Below are 17,921 nucleotides of genomic sequence, written 5' to 3'. Positions count from 1 at the left end.
CTCCTTCACTTCCTTGTTTGTCAGTCTGTCTCTCCATGTAACTCCACATGCTCCTCTCAGATAACTCATTTCCTCTGCTCTCACTCTTGACTTGTGTCCATCCAACAAGGTCCAAATTTCACTTCCATAGGTTAGAGTAGGTATCAACAATACTGTCATGTAGTAACTTTTTTTTTATTTCCATGCTCACTTCCCTGTTCCTTATCACTGCTTTCAAAGAACCAGCAACCTTTCTTCCCTGTTCTACCCTTTCAAGCACATCACCCTCTAAACTTCCATCCTTACTCATCACACTACCTAGGTACTTAATTGCACTCACATTTTCCATTTCCTCCTCATCCAGCCTCACTGTACATTCAGTGGCTCCACTTCTCTCAGAGACCATAACTTTACCCCTCCCTACATTCACCTTTAGATTCCATTCCTTACACAGACTCCCATACACATTCACCAGGCCTTACAGTTCCCCTTCTTTTTCACTTAATAATACAGTATCATCTGCAAGCAACAGTACAGGGAGTTTCCGAACACTGCCCTCTCTTATTAGGGCCGCTTCAACATCCACTGCTCTACCTTGAATCTCTTTTATAACCCCATCCATATAGGGACTGAACAACCATGGGGACATGACACATCCCTGTTTCTGTCCAACATTCATTTAGAAAAATTCACTCAGTTTACTATCCACATGCACTGCTTAGCACCCTCATACATACTCTTCACGGCATTCTACAACTTCCCATTTACTCCATATATCCTTAATACATTTCAGATTCCTTGTCTATCCACCCTGTCATATGCCTTCTCCAAATCCATGAAGGCCACATACAACTTCTTTCCCCTCTCTAGAATTTAAACCCACTAAATGCATACATACTGTTACGCAGACATGGTTAGGTTAATAGAAAATGATGAAAATAGTAAAGAAGAAGCATGTACCATATGGGGACCTGAGATGGGCTTGAGGTAAGGGGTTCTTAATCTAGGAGATGGTGAGTTAGTGGTCACCACCGCCTTGGATTAACTCGTTGAGTAGGACCTCATCTTTGAATTGCTCAAAACTCAGAAACTCTAGATTTTGCGCCATCAGTGTTGGCAGAAACTGCTGAAGTGCATGATAACGAAGTTTTTATTAGCCAAATAATATGCAACAGTGGCAGGAGTGCAGATTTTCATTGTGCAGTGATAACAAGAACAGCTATAACCAAGTGCACAATAATCAAGGGATCACCTTACAGTATGTCATCTACCTCACCTACATTTTTCCAGTGTATCTTGCCTACTCCTTTCCAGTCACCCTGCCCATATTATGCTTCACTCTTGATTTACACCCAACTGTTCATCTTCACTGCACAACTACACCTCACATGATTCACTACCATCCCAGTCCATCAGACTCATTCTGCTCCATGTGCCCAACCTATTTCATCCCTCTGTGGATAATATACTCAAAATGACTTCTTCGACTACCAGCTGGCATACGGTATCTATATTCACAAAGTCTGCATACCCTGCAGTGGTCTGCCATCCACCATCATCCCTGCCCATCCTGCCAATACTCCATTTTTTTTATTGAGGCGAAGAGCACTTGACAGGTTGATGATGATTGGCTGAATGCAACATGTCCAAAAAATATTTACTATAGTAGGACTCGCGCACGTTTGCGGCTGTGGTATGGCCCGCACCTGTGTACAGTGTTGCCACGTTTTCTATACCGTTCTCTCTCTCTCTCTCTCTCTCTCTCTCTCTCTCTCTCTCTCTCTCCTGGCGGGAAATGAGCCACCCTGAGTACTTTTGATTCTTTTATAAGTTATTTATAATTGTGCTTTCATTTGTTAATTTGGTTTTGTTATATTTAGTAGTAGATGGAGTGTCAAAGTTACTGTCTGCTGAGAGGTTTGTTACGTTACTGATTCATACACCCCGACATAGTGGGGTGTGGGTGTAGGTGTGGGTGGGAGTGTGGATGTGGGTTTGTTGGGGTGGCGGTCCAAGGGGGAGGGGAAGTGTGAAGGGGGATTTGACCTGAGACACCCAGGAGGGATTAAGAAGGGAGGGAAGGGGAAGGGGGGGCTGGATTCACCTATCACGTGGCGGGAAATGTGAGCCACCCTGAGTACTTTTGATTCTTTTATAAGTTATTTATAATTGTGCTTTCATTTGTTAATTTGGTTTTGTTATATTTAGTGATGCCGACAATGCATTCAATGCATGCCCCTCTCCTGCCTCTCTCTCTCTCTCTCTCTCTCTCTCTCTCTCTCTCTCTCTCTCTCTCTCTCTCTCTCTGTAGGGAAGCTATCTGTCAAGGCCACCGACTGGGTGTGGAAGTGTTGCCGTTCGCGAGTGAATAGTTTTTTTTTTTTTTACTTCGGTATTGGCATATGCCTACTATTTTGTCCTACATATTAGCTTATGATTATAAATGTGATTATTCCTCGCCCTTAAAATTATGGTAAAAGCCAGTAAATGTGAGCATTTTTCCCAAGCAACACCTGTACAAGCTATGGTTGGGTATACGAAGGGGTACGTACTTTATTTTAGGCCAGATTGGGTGTGTAAGTATTGCCACTCACAAGAATTACATGAATTATTTCTTTTACTTTGGATATTGGCATATTTCTTCTTTTTTCAGGCTCATTATCTTATATCCATAACTGTGATATTATTACCCACCCTAAAACTACGCTAAAAACCATTAAAAGTGACTACAATATCTTTTAGCAACACTGTACAATATGTATGCCATGTTTCTGTGTTACTGTATAAATATTTTATGCATAATAAGATTGCTGTTGATTCATCCATCAAAATACACAAGTGTAAGTTTTATTCATCTGAATTTATCGAATTTGTGATGCCTTGTACATAAAAAGCTTCCGTTTCACATCGCAGGTTGGGGAAACGTGGCACCATTGTACACAGGTGCGGGCCACACCTCAGCCGCAAACGGGCGGGATTCCGACTATAACCCAAATTTCCCCCTCAGATATTTGTTGTCAGATAATAATGCTAGATTATAAAGTAATGTTGCATTCAGCCAATAATCACCAATATGTCAAGCGCATCTTTGCCTTGATAAAAAAAACTGAGTATAATTGTCTTTACATAGCCTATAACTGTCCTGAATAACAAATTAGTATACCGTGTCTCTAACATCAATGCCTGCCTATAGATAGATAGATAGTCTCAAACATTGCACACCTTCATAGGCATATTCTGAAACAGACATTGTCCTTTCCTTGAATAACAGCATATGAGACACTACTGATACTAACTGATATGACTCCATACAGGTTGAGTGTGTGTTCCCAGTGGATGAGGCGGCTGCTGTGTATGGGTTTGAGGCTCGCCTGAATGGCCGGACAATTGTCGCTCAGTGTATGGAGAAGAAGAAGGTGAGGTGAAGGATAAGATAAGTGAGTTTTAATAGAGTTGATTCTGAGTCAGTACTGTGGTTGTACAAGTTTTTTCCATAGGGAAATGTTAGTTATAGAGGCAGTTATGGGAGTAAGTGCTGTTAAGAGCTTTTATGGAGGTAGCAAAGCATGTATAAGAGTAAGTGGATATCTAAGTGAGTGGTTCAAGATCAGTATCAGCTTGAGACAAGGTTTTGTTATGTCCCCATGGTTGTTCAGTATATATATGTAGACATTGTTATGAGGGAGGTAAAACATGAATAATGAAGAGAGGGAATGCATTGTAATGAATGGCAAAGGATGGAGTATCTCAGCTCTGATGTATGTAGGTGATGCAGTGCTGCCAGCAGTGAGTGCACAAGAGCTTAGTAGACTAGTGCAGAGATGTGTAGATGTTTGTGAGTGTTGTTTGTTAATAAATGTAGATAAGAGCAAAGTGTTGGTTGTTGAGAGGGAAGGTGATTCCCAGTGTGATGTTAGAGTGAATAGGGAGAGACTTGAACTGGTGAGAGAGTTTTGGTACTGTATATGGGCAGATTGATAGAAAACAGAGGTAAATATGCAAAAGAATTGGAGTAAACCAAGGAATGACAGTGGCTGGTGTTATGATGGCCTTGATAAGAAGCAGAGATCTAAGTGTGGTGGCAGCGAGAGTTGTACGAAGGAGTTGCAGTGCCTACTCTAATGGGGTGTGAGACCCTGGTGTAGCATGAAAATGAAAAGTTAGGAGTAAGAGCAGTGGAGATGGGAATGCTGAGGAATTTGTGTGGAGTATGGAGAATGGATAGGATGAGGAATAATGTGATTTGTGAATGATCCATAGTAAGGAAGTTTATGGACACCCGAGTTGAAGAGAGTGCGCTCACATGATATGGGCATGTGAAATGAATGGGTTTGAATGGAATGGTGAAAATAGGTATATCTGAGTGAATATGAATGTGGGAGGAGGTGTGGTAGACCTAGAAGAAGGTGGATAGATATGGTAAATGAGTGTGTGATAGAGAGGTACAGGCTAGGAAACTGACAAGTGATCAAGCTAGCTGGATGTATATTGTGCAGAGGAGTGTATGACCAGGGTGTGGCACATCATTTTAACTTGACAGTAGCCAGATCAATTTTCTTTCTTTATATATATATATATATATATATATATATATATATAAGTGCCAAACCCTGGTCATACACTCCTCTGCACAATATTCATCCAGCTAGCTTGATTGCTTGTCAGTTCCCTAGCCTATACCTCTCTATCTCACACACTCATTTACCATATCTATCCACCTTCTTCTAGGTCTACCACACCTCCTCCCACATTCATATTCACTCAGATATACCTGCTTTCATCATTCCATTCAAACCCATTCATTTCACATGCCCATATCATGTGAGTGCACTCTCTTCAACTCTGGTATTCATAAACTTCCTTACTATGGATCATTCACAAATCACATTATTCCTCATCCTATCCATTCTCCATACTCCACACAAATTCCCCAATATTCCCATCTCCACTGCTTTTACCCCTAACTTTTCATTTTCATGCTACACAGGGGTCTCACACCCCTATATTAGAGTAGACACTACAACTCCCTCATGCAATCATGTATATATACAGTACAGTAATCACTCTAATATCCGGACGCCCAATAACCGAACATCCCCACTACCCGGACATAATCGTCCTGGGATCCAACATTCCCAAAATGGTCCGAAAACCCCAAAAAAAATTAAAAAAAAAAAGATTTTTTCCCGTCCGTAATTTGAACTTACCGCGCGTGCCACGGGAGAGCATTGTTTTGGCGCGTCATTCCTCCGACGTCCAATAGAGCGCCGCTGCATCCTCCCCACTTTCCGCCTGTCTCTCACCGCGAGTGCACGCTCGTCGTAATGGCTGCCCACGTGATCGCTTTTGTGGTGGTGCCCTACCTGCTGCAGGGCCTCCTGCTGTTCTCGGGCCTCCTCTTAGTGTGTGTGATGATGGCCCCGCCACCTGAGAAAAGGAAGAGAGTGGTGTTGACTCTGGAGAAGAAGAGGGAGATATTGGAGAAAGTAGATGCAGGGTGGTCTTCTTCCCGCATTCTTCGCGAGTTTAACCTGGCCCGGTCTACTTTGTTCGATATCAAGAGGTCCCGAGACAAACTCATGCAGTACACGGCTGACTTCTCGTCGAGAAGCAAACGCAACGTGGAAAGGAAGGTTATGTTTACCCCCAAGTTTGCAGAAATCGACCGATCCACGTTGATTTGGTATCGACAACAACATGCTGCTGGTGTGATGGTACGTGGAACGGAGCTGAAGGCTGCTACTGAGAAGTTCACCAGGCTTCACGACGCCCTAGACTTCAAGGCATCCGAGGGTTGGCTCTTCGCGTTCAAGTTGCGACATGGCCTTACCAACCGTAAAGCACATGGCGAAGCATTGGACGCTAACGAGGATGGAGTTGACGAGTTTCGGCACAAGGTGAAAGGCTTGATCGACAGGGAGGGCCTAACTCTCGGTCAAGTCTACAACGCAGACGAAACTGGTCTATTCCATCGCTCGCTGCCAACGAACACTCTAGCCAAGGAGACGGAGAAGCGTGTACCTGGCCACAAGCTTTCCAAGGAACGGATATCTGCTTTGTGTTGTGCCAGTGCTAACGGCATGCACCAGCTTAAGCCAGTTGTTGTTGGCCGCGCAAAGCAGCCTCGGTGCCTTCGTGGGGTGATGGATGTCCTTCCTGTCGTCTGGTACCATTCTTTGAAGGCATGGTTCACAGCTGTGATCTTCAAAGACTGGTTTCACCCTCACTTCGTCAAGGAGGTCATCCATTTCCAGACGAAGACACTGGGAATCCCGCGCGACTAGGTAAAGGCCCTCCTTCTACTCGACAATGCACCTGCCCACCCGTGCGACAAGGAATTGGTTGCTGAAAATGGCCATATTAGGTGCATGTTTCTGCCACCTAATATGACTGCTCTCATCCAACCAATGGACCAAGGAGTGATCGTGGCAACAAAGTGCCTATACCGTCGGATGTTCCTGGACGAGGTGATGGTTGTTCTCGAGGACGAGGACGAGCGCAGGAAGGGACAGGACACACGAGGCAAGCAACCTTTGGAAAACCTTCGCCGCTACAACATCAAGTCTGCGCTGTACAACTGGGCTAGTGCATGGAAGGAAGTCCCTGTGAAAACTCTTGAAAATGGTTGGTCTTGTCTGCTTCTCGGAACGGATGTGGAGTACGATTTTCTAGGGTTTGACGTGGATGACTTCCATGCACGGCTACGTATGAACGGCGACGATGTAGATGTGGACGATGTTCGTGAGTGGTTGGATGACGACGAGGGCGATCCTGGGTATCAGACGTTGTATGATATCGAGATCGCGTCTTCGGTTGCAGGTGTCAGTACCGAACTTGAAGATTCCGACGCTGAAGGCAACGATGATGCGGACTCCTCTCAGCAGGACACTACTCCAGCCATCCCCAAGCTGAGTGCACTCTGGGAACATCTAGAGTTCGTCCTAGACTACCTGGAACACCCGGACTGCGACAGGGAGGTGGGGCCCTTGGGACTCGTGGAGGAAGTGCGTGCTTTCAGGCAGCGCATCATCAATCGTCAGAATCGTCGGTCATTGCGTCAATCAACCATTGACAGTTTTTTCAGGCCCGTGACCCCCGCTGTGCCAAGCCCTGGCTCCACTCCGTTGCATCCCCAAGACAGGCCCTCATGCTCCGAGCCACAGCCCAGCACATCAGCCACGGTGGAGTCACCGCTCGACGTGAGTTTGCGGCTGTCTTCAGAGTCCTCTGCAGTGGGTATGCCATCACCACGACCCAGCGATGCACCCCTAGGTTGCCTGCCAGTGATACTCTCGGACTCTGACAGTGAATAAACAGCAAGAACTTCTCCACTAGACCACACGGGAATTTTGAGTGTTGTGCAGTGAAAAAAAACAGTGTGTTGTGTTAAGGATTTAAAGTTGTGAGAGAAAAGACTCTAGGAAATAAATTTAACGTAAATAGACTTGTTTGTTTTGGCTTTGGAAAATGAAAAGAATGGGAAAAGTTAAAGTGCAACACTTAGTAAGTTACAATGGAGCATTATTTAGACAAAAGTGCACACTGTGAAGAGAACGGACTTCTGTGTGTTATTGACTAAGTTCAGTGCAAGACTTCAGGAACAGTGTACTGCAAGTGCTTCAGGAAATCGTTCTTACTGTCAGAGTCCGAGAGGAGGCGGTTATTCATCGAGGTGGCCAGGGACTTGCTGTAAGTAGCCAGAATGTTTCATACTGTACTTTTTTCCATACTATACTTACCTCATTTCACTCTTTAATGTCCTTTATTGGTGTGAATAGGGTGTTAGTACCTATGCATGTGCAGTAGGGAGGTGTTTTTCTGAGTTAGGCTAGGTTAGGGTCCATAAGTACCAGAATGTTTATTAATGTATGAACATACTTCTGAACCCTCATTTTATGTTTCTTTTGCATTTATTTCAGTCATTTATGTGCCTTATTGGTGTGATTTGGGTCTTAAATAGGTGCTATGCATGTCCAGAGGGAGTTGTATAGGTGTTTCTCTGAGTTAGGGTCCATAAGTACAAGTCCATAAGCTGGGGCCCAATATCCAGACAAAACCAATAACCGGACCTACCTATGGCTCTGTTACGTCGGATATTGGAGTGATTACTGTATATATATACAGGTAACTCGCACGGAACACGATCTCACGGAATGCGCTCGCAATTATACACGGTAAGGGCTGGGATACATATAAGACAACGTAAGATTAAAAAAACATCATGAAAACTACAAATTAACGCAGGAGAGGCCTTTGAAAGATTAAATCCTCGAACGTCACCGCTCGCAATTATACACGGTAAGGGCTGGGATACATATAAGACAACGTAAGATTAAAAAACCATCATGAAAACTACAAATTAACGCAGGAGAGGCCTTTGAAAGATCAAATCCTCGAACGTCACCGCAGCGCGCGGTTTGTTTTGATTATGTGACGATCTAGGCGGGAAATTATTCAGTGAGTGAGACATTCCCGAGTACAGTAGCACAGTATTTGTAAATTAAATATTTAGAGTACTGTACTGTTCTGGTAAGTTTATGTGCAACTTAAAGTACTATTAAATAACGTTAAAACAAGAAATAAAGTCTTAAAACCAGTTTACCTGATAGGCATCAGAATATTGCCTTTTTTATTTGTTCGTTTTTTCCACAGTACTGTACAGTATTTGTAAGTTAAATATTTACTGTTCTCGTATGTACTGTACTTGTAAGCACTTAAATAAAGTTAAATCATTAAATAAAGGCTTGTAACCAGTTAACCCGAATTATATGATTACCCATGATCGGCGTCGGAATATTGCCTTTTTTGTTTGTTCGTTAAACTCTTACTGTACTGCTTTTCTACTGTACTGTATTTATAAGTTTAATATTTACTGTTCTGGTATGTACTTGTAAGCAATTAAAGCATTAAATAAAGCCTTGTAACCAGTTAACCTGATTTATATGATTACCCATGATCGGCGTCGGAATATTGCCTTTTTAGTTTGTTCGTCAGAGACTTATAATAAGAGAAAAATACATTTTTGTCTTGGTATCTTTACCTATTTGCTCAGGTTTGCTGTAATGGTTTGGATCATTTGATGCAATGCAAATTGTAGAAAACTGTGAAAACTTTCGGGAAGTGAACGAAAATCTTGGACATGAGACTGACCTTGACTTCACCCTCTCATGTGTCATCTGTCAGTTCACCACCTGATATCGTGATGAGTGGATGTACGATTTTTTCGTTCGTGGCCATGCCTAACCACACATAGTTACACCCATTATCTCGACCCAGACAGAAAATACAATCTTTTTCCTCCCTTGCAAAACACAAACAACCACCCTGTTTACGAGACAGCAATATATATTGCGAAAATAACAAGGTAAAATGATAGAGAAAGATGAACATGTTATGACGGAAGAAGTACACTACGTTTTCCCCGTCTGTAAACGTATTTATTTCTGCTTTGTATCTGTATTCGTAATAATTAGACTTATTGTTAGTTCTGAAACTGCATTACGATTCTATTTTTAGCCATACTCGTGGTGTGGGAGCTGGAAGTTGTGACACAACTTCCTTATTGCTAATCGGACTGACCCTCCACTTTATCCTCCCGTGGCAGAGTCTAGCCTTGGAGGACGTGCAGTTTTCTCATTTAGGACTGAAAATTCAACTCTTTCGCTCCCTTTTCCAAGCATGGGCACAACGATAACGTAAAAAATAACTCGAAACTACCATAAACATATATCAAAAAGGTGAAAATGTATTCAAAACATTTTTTTTTTCCGGCCATTCCTAACAGATTACAGTATGTACTGAAATCATTCGATATCACAGCACTGCATTTCTAAGTTAAATATGTACTGTTCTGGTATGTGCTTGTAAGTTAAAGCACTGGTACCAGTTAACCTGATTTATATGATTACCTATGATCGGCGTCGGAATGTTTCCTTGTGTTTACGTACAGTATTTGTGTGTTGAAGTTTTGCTATGGAGTACTGTATTTGTGAGTTATAACATTAAATAAACCTTCTAACCACTTAAAGTGCTTTCTAGTGATTAACAGTGACAGATAACAGCAAAACAACACATTTGGGGGGTCTAGGGAGCAAAATATGGAGTAGTTTAAATATACGCGATTTCGCACCTAACACGGCACGGTAGGAACGAAACCCACGTGTTCCGTGCGAGTTACCTGTATATATATATATATATATATATATATATATGTATATGTATATATAAGTAATCCCTCTACTTTCCGGACGCCCACTTTCCGGACATCCCCACTAACCGGACATAATCGTCCCGGGATCCAATATTCCCAAAATGGTCCGAAAACCCCCAAAAATTCGGAAAAAAAAAAAAAATTTCCCTCCCGTAATTTGAACTTGGCGCGCGGGGCGCGGGACTGCTTTGTTGTGCCGCGTCATTCCTCCGACGTCCACTAGAGCGCCCCTGCATCCTCCCCACTTTCCGCCTGTCTCGTCGCAAGTGCACGCTCATCGTCATGGCTGCCCACGTGCTCGCTTTTGTGGTGGTGCCTTACGTGCTGCAGGCACTCCTGCTGCTCTCGTGCCTCTCCTTTGTGTGTGTGATGATGGCCCCGCCGCCTGAGAAGAGGAAGAGAGTGGTGTTGACTCTGATGAAGAAGCGGGAGATATTGGAGAAAGTAGATGCGAGATGGTCTTCTTCACGCATCCTCCATGAGTTTAACCTGGCCCGATCTACTTTGTTTGATATTAAGAGATCCCGAGACAAACTCATGCAGTACACGGCTGACTTCTCGTCGAAAAGCAAACGCAACGTGGAGAGGAAGATGATGTTTACTCCCAAGTTTGCTGAAGTCGACCGCTCCACGTTGATTTGGTATTGACAGCAACGTGCTGCTGGTGTGATGGTACGTGGTACGGAGCTGAAGGCTGCTGCTGAGAAGTTCGCAAGGCTTCACAACACCCTAGACTTCAAGGCATCTGAGGGTTGGCTCTTCGTGTTTAAGTTACGGCATGGCCTTACCAACCGTAAGTCTCATGGCGAAGCTTTGGACGCTAACGAGGATGGAGTAGAGGAGTTTCGGCACAAGGTGAAGGGCTTGATCGACAGGGAGGGCCTCACTCTCGGTCAAGTCTACAACGCTGACGAAACTGGTTTATTCTATCGCTCTTTGCCAACAAACACTCTAGCCGAGGAGACGGAGAAGTGTGTACCTGGCCACAAGCTCTCCAAGCAACGGCTGTCTGCTTTGTGTTGTGCCAATGCTAACCTCATGCACCAGCTCAAGCCCATTATTGTTGGCCGCGCAAAGCAGCCTCGGTGTCTTCGTGGGGTGATGGATGTCCTTCCTGTCGTCTGGTACCATTCTTTGAAGGCATGGTTCACAGCCCATATCTTCAAAGACTGGTTCCACTGCCATTTCGTCAAGTAGGTCATACATTACCAGACGGAGAAACTGGGAATCCCACGTGACCAGGTATAGGCCCTCCTTCTCCTCGACAATGCACCTGCCCACCGGTGCGACAAGGACTTGGTGGCTGAGAATGGCCGGATTAGGTGCATGTTTCTGCCACCTAATACGACTGCTCTCATCCAACCAATGGACCAAGGAGTGATCGTGGCAACGAAGCGCCTATACTGACAGAAGTTCCTGGACGAGGTGATGGTTGTTCTTGAGGACGAGGACGAGCGCAGGGAGGGACGGCACACGCTAGGCCAGCAGACTTTGGAAAACCTTCGCCGCAACAACAAGTCTGCCATTTACAGCTGGGTCAATGCATGGAAGGAAATCCCTGTCAAGACTCTAGAAAATGGTTGGTCTCGTCTGCTTCTCGGGACATATGCAGAGTACGATTTCCTAGGTTTCGATGTGGATGACTTCCATGCACGCCTACGTGCGCACGGCGATGATGTTGATGTGGACGAAGTGCGTGAGTGGTTGGATGACGATGAGGGCGATCCTGGGTATCAGACTCTGTCTGATATCGAGATCGCATCTTCAGTTGCAGGTGTCAGTACCCAACTTGAAGATTCCGACGAGGACGGCGACGATGATGCGGACTCCTCTCAGCATGACACAACTCCAGCCATCCCCAAGCTGAGCGCACTCCGGGAACACCTAGAGTTCGTTCTGGACTACCTGGAACACCCGGACTGCGACAGGGAGATGGGGCCCATGGGACTTGTGGAGGAACTGCGTGCTTTCAGGCAGCACATCATAAATCGTCAGAATCATCGTTCTTTGCGTCAATCAACGATTGACAGCTTTTTCAGGCCCGTGACCCCTGCTGTGCCCAGCCCTGGCTCCACTCCGTTGCCTCTCCAAGACAGGCCCTCATGCTCCGAGCCACAGCCCAGCACATCAGCCACGGTGGAGTCACCGCTCGACCTGAGTTTGCGTCTATCTTCAGAGTCGTCTGCAGTGGGTACGCCATCACCACGACCCAGCGACGCTCCCCTAGGTCACCTGCCAGCGATACTCTCAGACTCTGACAGTGATTAAACGGCAAGAACTTCTCCACTAGACCACACGGGAATTTAGTGTTGTGCAGTGAAAGAAAAACAGTGCATACAGTATTGTAAAGAAAGTAGAAATTTGAGTGAAGAGAAAATTTTTGGACTAAATTTAATATAAATACTGTACACTTGTGATTTGTTTTGAAATTGGTTTTATGAGTGGAAAGTCTTAAAGTTCAGAATGCAACACTTGTTAAGTTACAATGGAGCATAAGTAAGACAAAGAGTGTGCAGTGTGAAGAGAATGGACTTCTGAGTGCGAATGACTAAGTTCAGTGCAAGACTTCATGGACAATGTACTGCACGTGCTTCAGGAAATCCTTCTTACTGTCAGAGTCTGAGAGGAGGCAGTTATTCATCAAGATGGCCATGGACTTGCTTTAAGTAGGCAGAATGTGTCATACTGTACTGTATTTTCCATACTATACTTACCTCAAACACCTCATTTCACTCTTTTATGTCCCTTATTGGTGTGAATATGTTGTGTCTTAGGTGCTAAGCATGTGCAGTAGGGAGGTGTTTTTCTGAATTAGGCCAGGTTAGGGTCCATAACTACCAGTCCAGGAGCCAGGGACTTGTAAGTACCCAGAATGTTTAATATTGTATGAACCTACCTCAAAAACCTCATTTTATGCTTCTTTTGCATTTATTTCAGTCCTTTATGTTCCTTATTGGTGTGATTTGGGTCTTAAATAGATGCTATGCATGTCCAGAGGGAGTTGTTTAGGTGTTTTTCTGAGTTAGGGTCCATAAGTACAAGTCCAGGAGGCTGGTGCCCACTATCCGGACAGGACCACTTTCCGGACATGCCTATGGCTTTATTGCGTCGGATAATGGAAGGATTACTGTATTATATATATATATATATATATACAGTATATTATATATATATATATATATATAGTCTTTATCATTCTTTTTCTGTGCCTGCCCTCCTCTCTTCTTATTTCTCCCATCTTTCCTGTCACTTCTTATTGCTTTTCTTTCCTTTACAGGTGGCTTTACATTGAGTGACAAGCCAAATGGTTTCCTGTAAGCCAAGAAATCATTTACAACGCTGGGTGGTAACCGTATAACCAAACCATACGTGCTCCCTGCGTGTCAACAAGTGGGTTGGTGGAGGGTTAGTGCCCCTCTCCGTAAAACAAGTAACTCAAAGTCAAACGGCCACCCCTTATGGGATTATGGCATCTGGCAATAGATAGATAGATAGATATATATATATTATATATATATACATACATATATATATATATATACAGTATATATCATCATCATCATCATCAGCAGCAGCAGCAGCAGCAGCAGCCGTTGAGGTTCACTGCAGGACCGGCCTATCCCTACCGAAGCAGGGACGATACTATATATATATATATATATATATATATATACCTCAGGTGGAGCCGGGTTTGGGGGGCCTAAATAGTAGGTGAATGGGAATGTGGCTCATTTATCTGGACAAACTTTGGTTACTATCTCATTCTTTTTTTTTTTTTTTTTTTTTTTTTTTTCCTGGACCCTACCTCCCCTGACCTTGAAATGGGAAAGGTCTGGATAATGATAAAAAACCAAACAGACTCATAGCAGTGGGTGGGGGAACTCACCATCCGCTCATTTGTTATGTTACCAGCAGGTGACTGCATTATGTGGCAGATCAAATGATTTCCTGTATATCAGGAAACCAAATATTATGCATGGGTTGTTAGTCACTTATCATGTGTCTAAGGTTAGGGTAGAAAGAATACTGCCATTGTATTCCCTCCATGCTGTTGCTGTTGTTGTTGTTGTTACTCTACTCCAGTCTTTCTGGCTGAGCAGACCCAGGGCAGGAACTGGGTACGCCTATACCCCGACATCCGGCAGTGTTGTGTACCAGTGAGAGTGTTTGGTCAGTGAATATGTTGGATATCGAAGCAATTTTCCCTATAAGACACTGAAGGAAAGCCAAGCTCTCAGTCAAAAGAGACTGACACAGAAACATCATAGTTAATGTTATTATCCTCATAAACAGTACTCTTGCTAAAAAATGGAACTTCAGACATCACATGCAGGAGGGTAGGGTGGTGAGATATGTGGTGTTGAGATGCTTCAGGGCAACTAAACTGCCAGGCAGTCAGCTGGCAGTGCGCTAAGTGGGGGTGGAGGAGGGTGGAGGAATGGGGTTGGAGACAAGCAGGGGTGGGGGAGGGTGGTGAGACAGGGAGGGAGACAAGAAAGCCAAACAGCCCTACTACCCCCTTCTTAGTGTCACTCACTCACTCACTTGCTGACACACACACACACACACACACACACACACACACACACACACACACACAGGGATTCAGTCTAGGCAGACGTGCGTCACCGGCGCTCCGTACCAAATCATCACAGCCAGTGGCATTACCTAAATTTGTATCTTTGTATGAGTCAAGCTCAGTACCAGGTTAGACTAAATGATTGTTCATTATTAAAAGGAAAAAAATAATAAGTTTAAACAAGACTTGTTCAAACAGGAAATAGAACCAAGACGAAAGAATAAGCTGAGTCATCTCTGAGGTTTGTTTAGACTACAACAACACGGAGATTGTAAATACATGCTTTGCACTTTAAGTATTGCAAAATGGATACATACTTTAGTAAAGCAAATTTGGAAAAGAAAAGGGATAAAGGTAAAAAGCAAAATGATGATTTCTACCAAGAACTGGTTGAAGTAGAGAGTCACAATAGACTGGTCGAACGTGTAAACAAACTAGAAATGGCTTTCAAAAATGAAATTGATGAAATAAAGAAGCAGATGCACTTGCAAAAGGAAGAAATAGAAAAACTAGGAAGGGAGGCCAATAAGAAAGACACAACCATCAGTGAACTAACAGTGGAATTGAGTACACTTAGGAAGAAAATGAGTGAAATGGCAAGTACAGTAGTCAATCACGAGAGTGTTATGGAAGAGTTCAAAAATGACACAGAGACAATTAGGCAAGTTAGCAGTCTTATTGACCAGAGCAGTGATATTGAGGAGAAGATAACACAAGTGAATGAAGCTGTGCAAAGCTACAAAAATGATGTAGAAACCACATATGCTGAAATGGTGAAAGTAAAGAAAGACTTAGAAACAAGGGTGGAGGAAAAAAGCATCAAAAAGGAGGTGAAAAGAATAATCCAAAACAATCCAAAGTTAGTCAGAGATTCAGTAGAGATTAACAAATCAATAGTAATCACTGGTATAGAAGAGGAAGAAGTTAAAAACAAGATCACAAGAGACAAAAAGCAGATGACAAATGTAACGAACTTACTGAAAGAAGTATCAGAGGAAATCTGTAGTAAAGACATAGAGGAACACAAAAGGTTAGGGAAATACGAGAAAAGCAAGACAAGACCTCTAAAGGTGACTTTCCAGAGTGTAAACACTGTGGAAGAGATACTAAAAAATGCAAAGAATCTTATGGAAAAAGAGGAGTTAAAAAATGTATGGATAAAAAGATGCCTAACACAAGAGGAACTGGAATTACTGAAAGAGAAAAGGGAGGAAGCAAAAACAAAAAATGAGGGAAGAACAGAAGAGGAGAAGAAATTTTTTTACAAAGTAATGGGATTGCAGGTACGAAAGTGGTACACAAACAGGATGGAAGAAAAAGGAGGAAGGTAGTAGAACCATGTCATGACAAGTATATAAACAAGATGATAAAGTTGATGTACTCAAATGTGGATGGAATGGTATCTAAATTACTAGAGATGAATGATTATGTCAGAGAAAATGAACCACAGATAATATGCCTAACTGAAAAAAATTAACACCAAGGATATCCAATGACATACTAAACTTAGAGGAATACAATATATAGAGAAGAGACAAATTTAAAAAAAGGAGGAGGAATTATAATATTAACTAAGAAAAATCTAAAAGTCAAGGAAATAAAACTAGATATACCATCACAAGTAGAACTGATTGCAGTAGAGATCGACACATCTGAAGGTAAAGTAATTGTAGCCAATTTGTACATGCCACCCAGATCAAACACATGGGGAAGAGACGAATATGAGGACCTGGCAGAGAGTACAATTCAGAGTATAAGATCATTGCTAAATAAAATGGAAGAGAAATCGGAAAGAATTATACTAACTGGGGACTTCAATACAAATATAAATTGGAATACTCTCGATATAAATAGCCAAGAAAGCTGTTGGGACCAAAAGCTCCTGGATCTCGTACAAGAGTTTTTCTTAACGCAACATGTGAGGGAAACCACCAGAAAAAGAGGACTTGATGTACCTTCAGTGCTAGATCTAATATTTACTAGGCAAGAAAGTGATATTGACAGTTTAATATATCACCCTCCACTCGGCAAAAGCGATCATGCAGTACTAAATTATAACTTCAGGATAGCATATGACATAGTAAACAGCAATGACAGTTACAAAAAGAGCCTGAACTATAAAAAGGGAAATTATTAAGACCTAAGGAAGTATTTCTTAGAAGTTGATTGGGAAAATGAGCTTAGAGGACAAGATTTAAATGCTGTATATAAAAAATTTTGTGAATTTTATGAAATAGGAGTCCAGAAGTATATCCCACAGCACAAAGAAGCAGATAAGAAATTACAGAAATGTTTCAGTACAAAATGTAAAAAATCAAAAGAAAGAAGAGATTTGTTGTGGAATAGATACAGAAGACATAATAGTGAAAGGGCGTATAATAATTACAAACAGGCAAGAAACGACTATACAAGAATAAGGAGGGAAGCCCAAAAACAGTTTGAGGAGGATATAATAAATAAAAGTAGTGATCAACCAAAGCTGTTTTACAGCTATATCAGAAGCAAAACCAAAGTAAAAGATATAATACAATCCATTACGGACGAGGGAATCACTTATACACAAGAGAAAGATATTTGTGAAGCACTAAATAAGAATTTCCAATTAGTTTTTACAGAAGAAAAAAATTTTGAGAGGGACTATGTGGAACACGCATGTCCACACATACTACCAGATATACAAATAGCAGAAAAAGTAATACAGGAGGAGTTAAGTAGATTAGACAGAGGAAAAGCAAGTGGTCCTGATGAAATTTCATGTTGGGTATTACGAGAATGTGCAAAGGAGTTAAGTAAACCATTATTTATAATTTTCAATAAATCCTTCAGTCAAGGTAAACACCCTGATATTTGGAAAAAAGCAAATATTGTCCCCTTATTCAAGAAAGGAAATAGACAAAATCCACTCAACTACCGACCAGTATCACTGACCAGTGTTGTAAGCAAGGTATTAGAAAAACTTATAAGAAAAGCTTGGGTAAATCATCTAGAAGAACACAGTATGATAACAGAAAGACAGTTTGGTTTCAGAAAAGGAAAATCATGTGTTACTAATCTGTTGAGCTACTATGACAGAGTAACAAACACAATACAGGAAAGGGAAAGATGGGTGGACAGTATCTATTTAGATTTCAAGAAAGCTTTTGACACAGTACC

General features: G+C 42.5%; 1 protein-coding gene across 1 annotated transcript in view; it reads left to right on the top strand.

The window, feature by feature from the left end:
• Positions 1–17,921, top strand: part of LOC145417842 (von Willebrand factor A domain-containing protein 5A-like) — a 756,527-nt gene that overhangs the window by 107,631 nt on the left and 630,975 nt on the right. The window contains exon 3 of the mRNA XM_080286463.1: positions 3,294–3,395. Within this exon, the coding sequence (XP_080142589.1) occupies positions 3,294–3,395 (102 nt within the window). The remainder of the gene's footprint in view (positions 1–3,293; positions 3,396–17,921) is intronic.

The sequence above is a fragment of the Coenobita brevimanus genome, chromosome 111 (assembly GCF_032717465.1).
Source record: "Coenobita brevimanus isolate Jiangsu-jjx chromosome 111, ASM3271746v2, whole genome shotgun sequence".
NCBI classification, from domain to species: domain Eukaryota; kingdom Metazoa; phylum Arthropoda; class Malacostraca; order Decapoda; family Coenobitidae; genus Coenobita; species Coenobita brevimanus.
The sequence above is the reverse complement of the archived record's forward strand: the minus strand, read 5'-3'. Positions and strand labels throughout refer to the sequence as shown.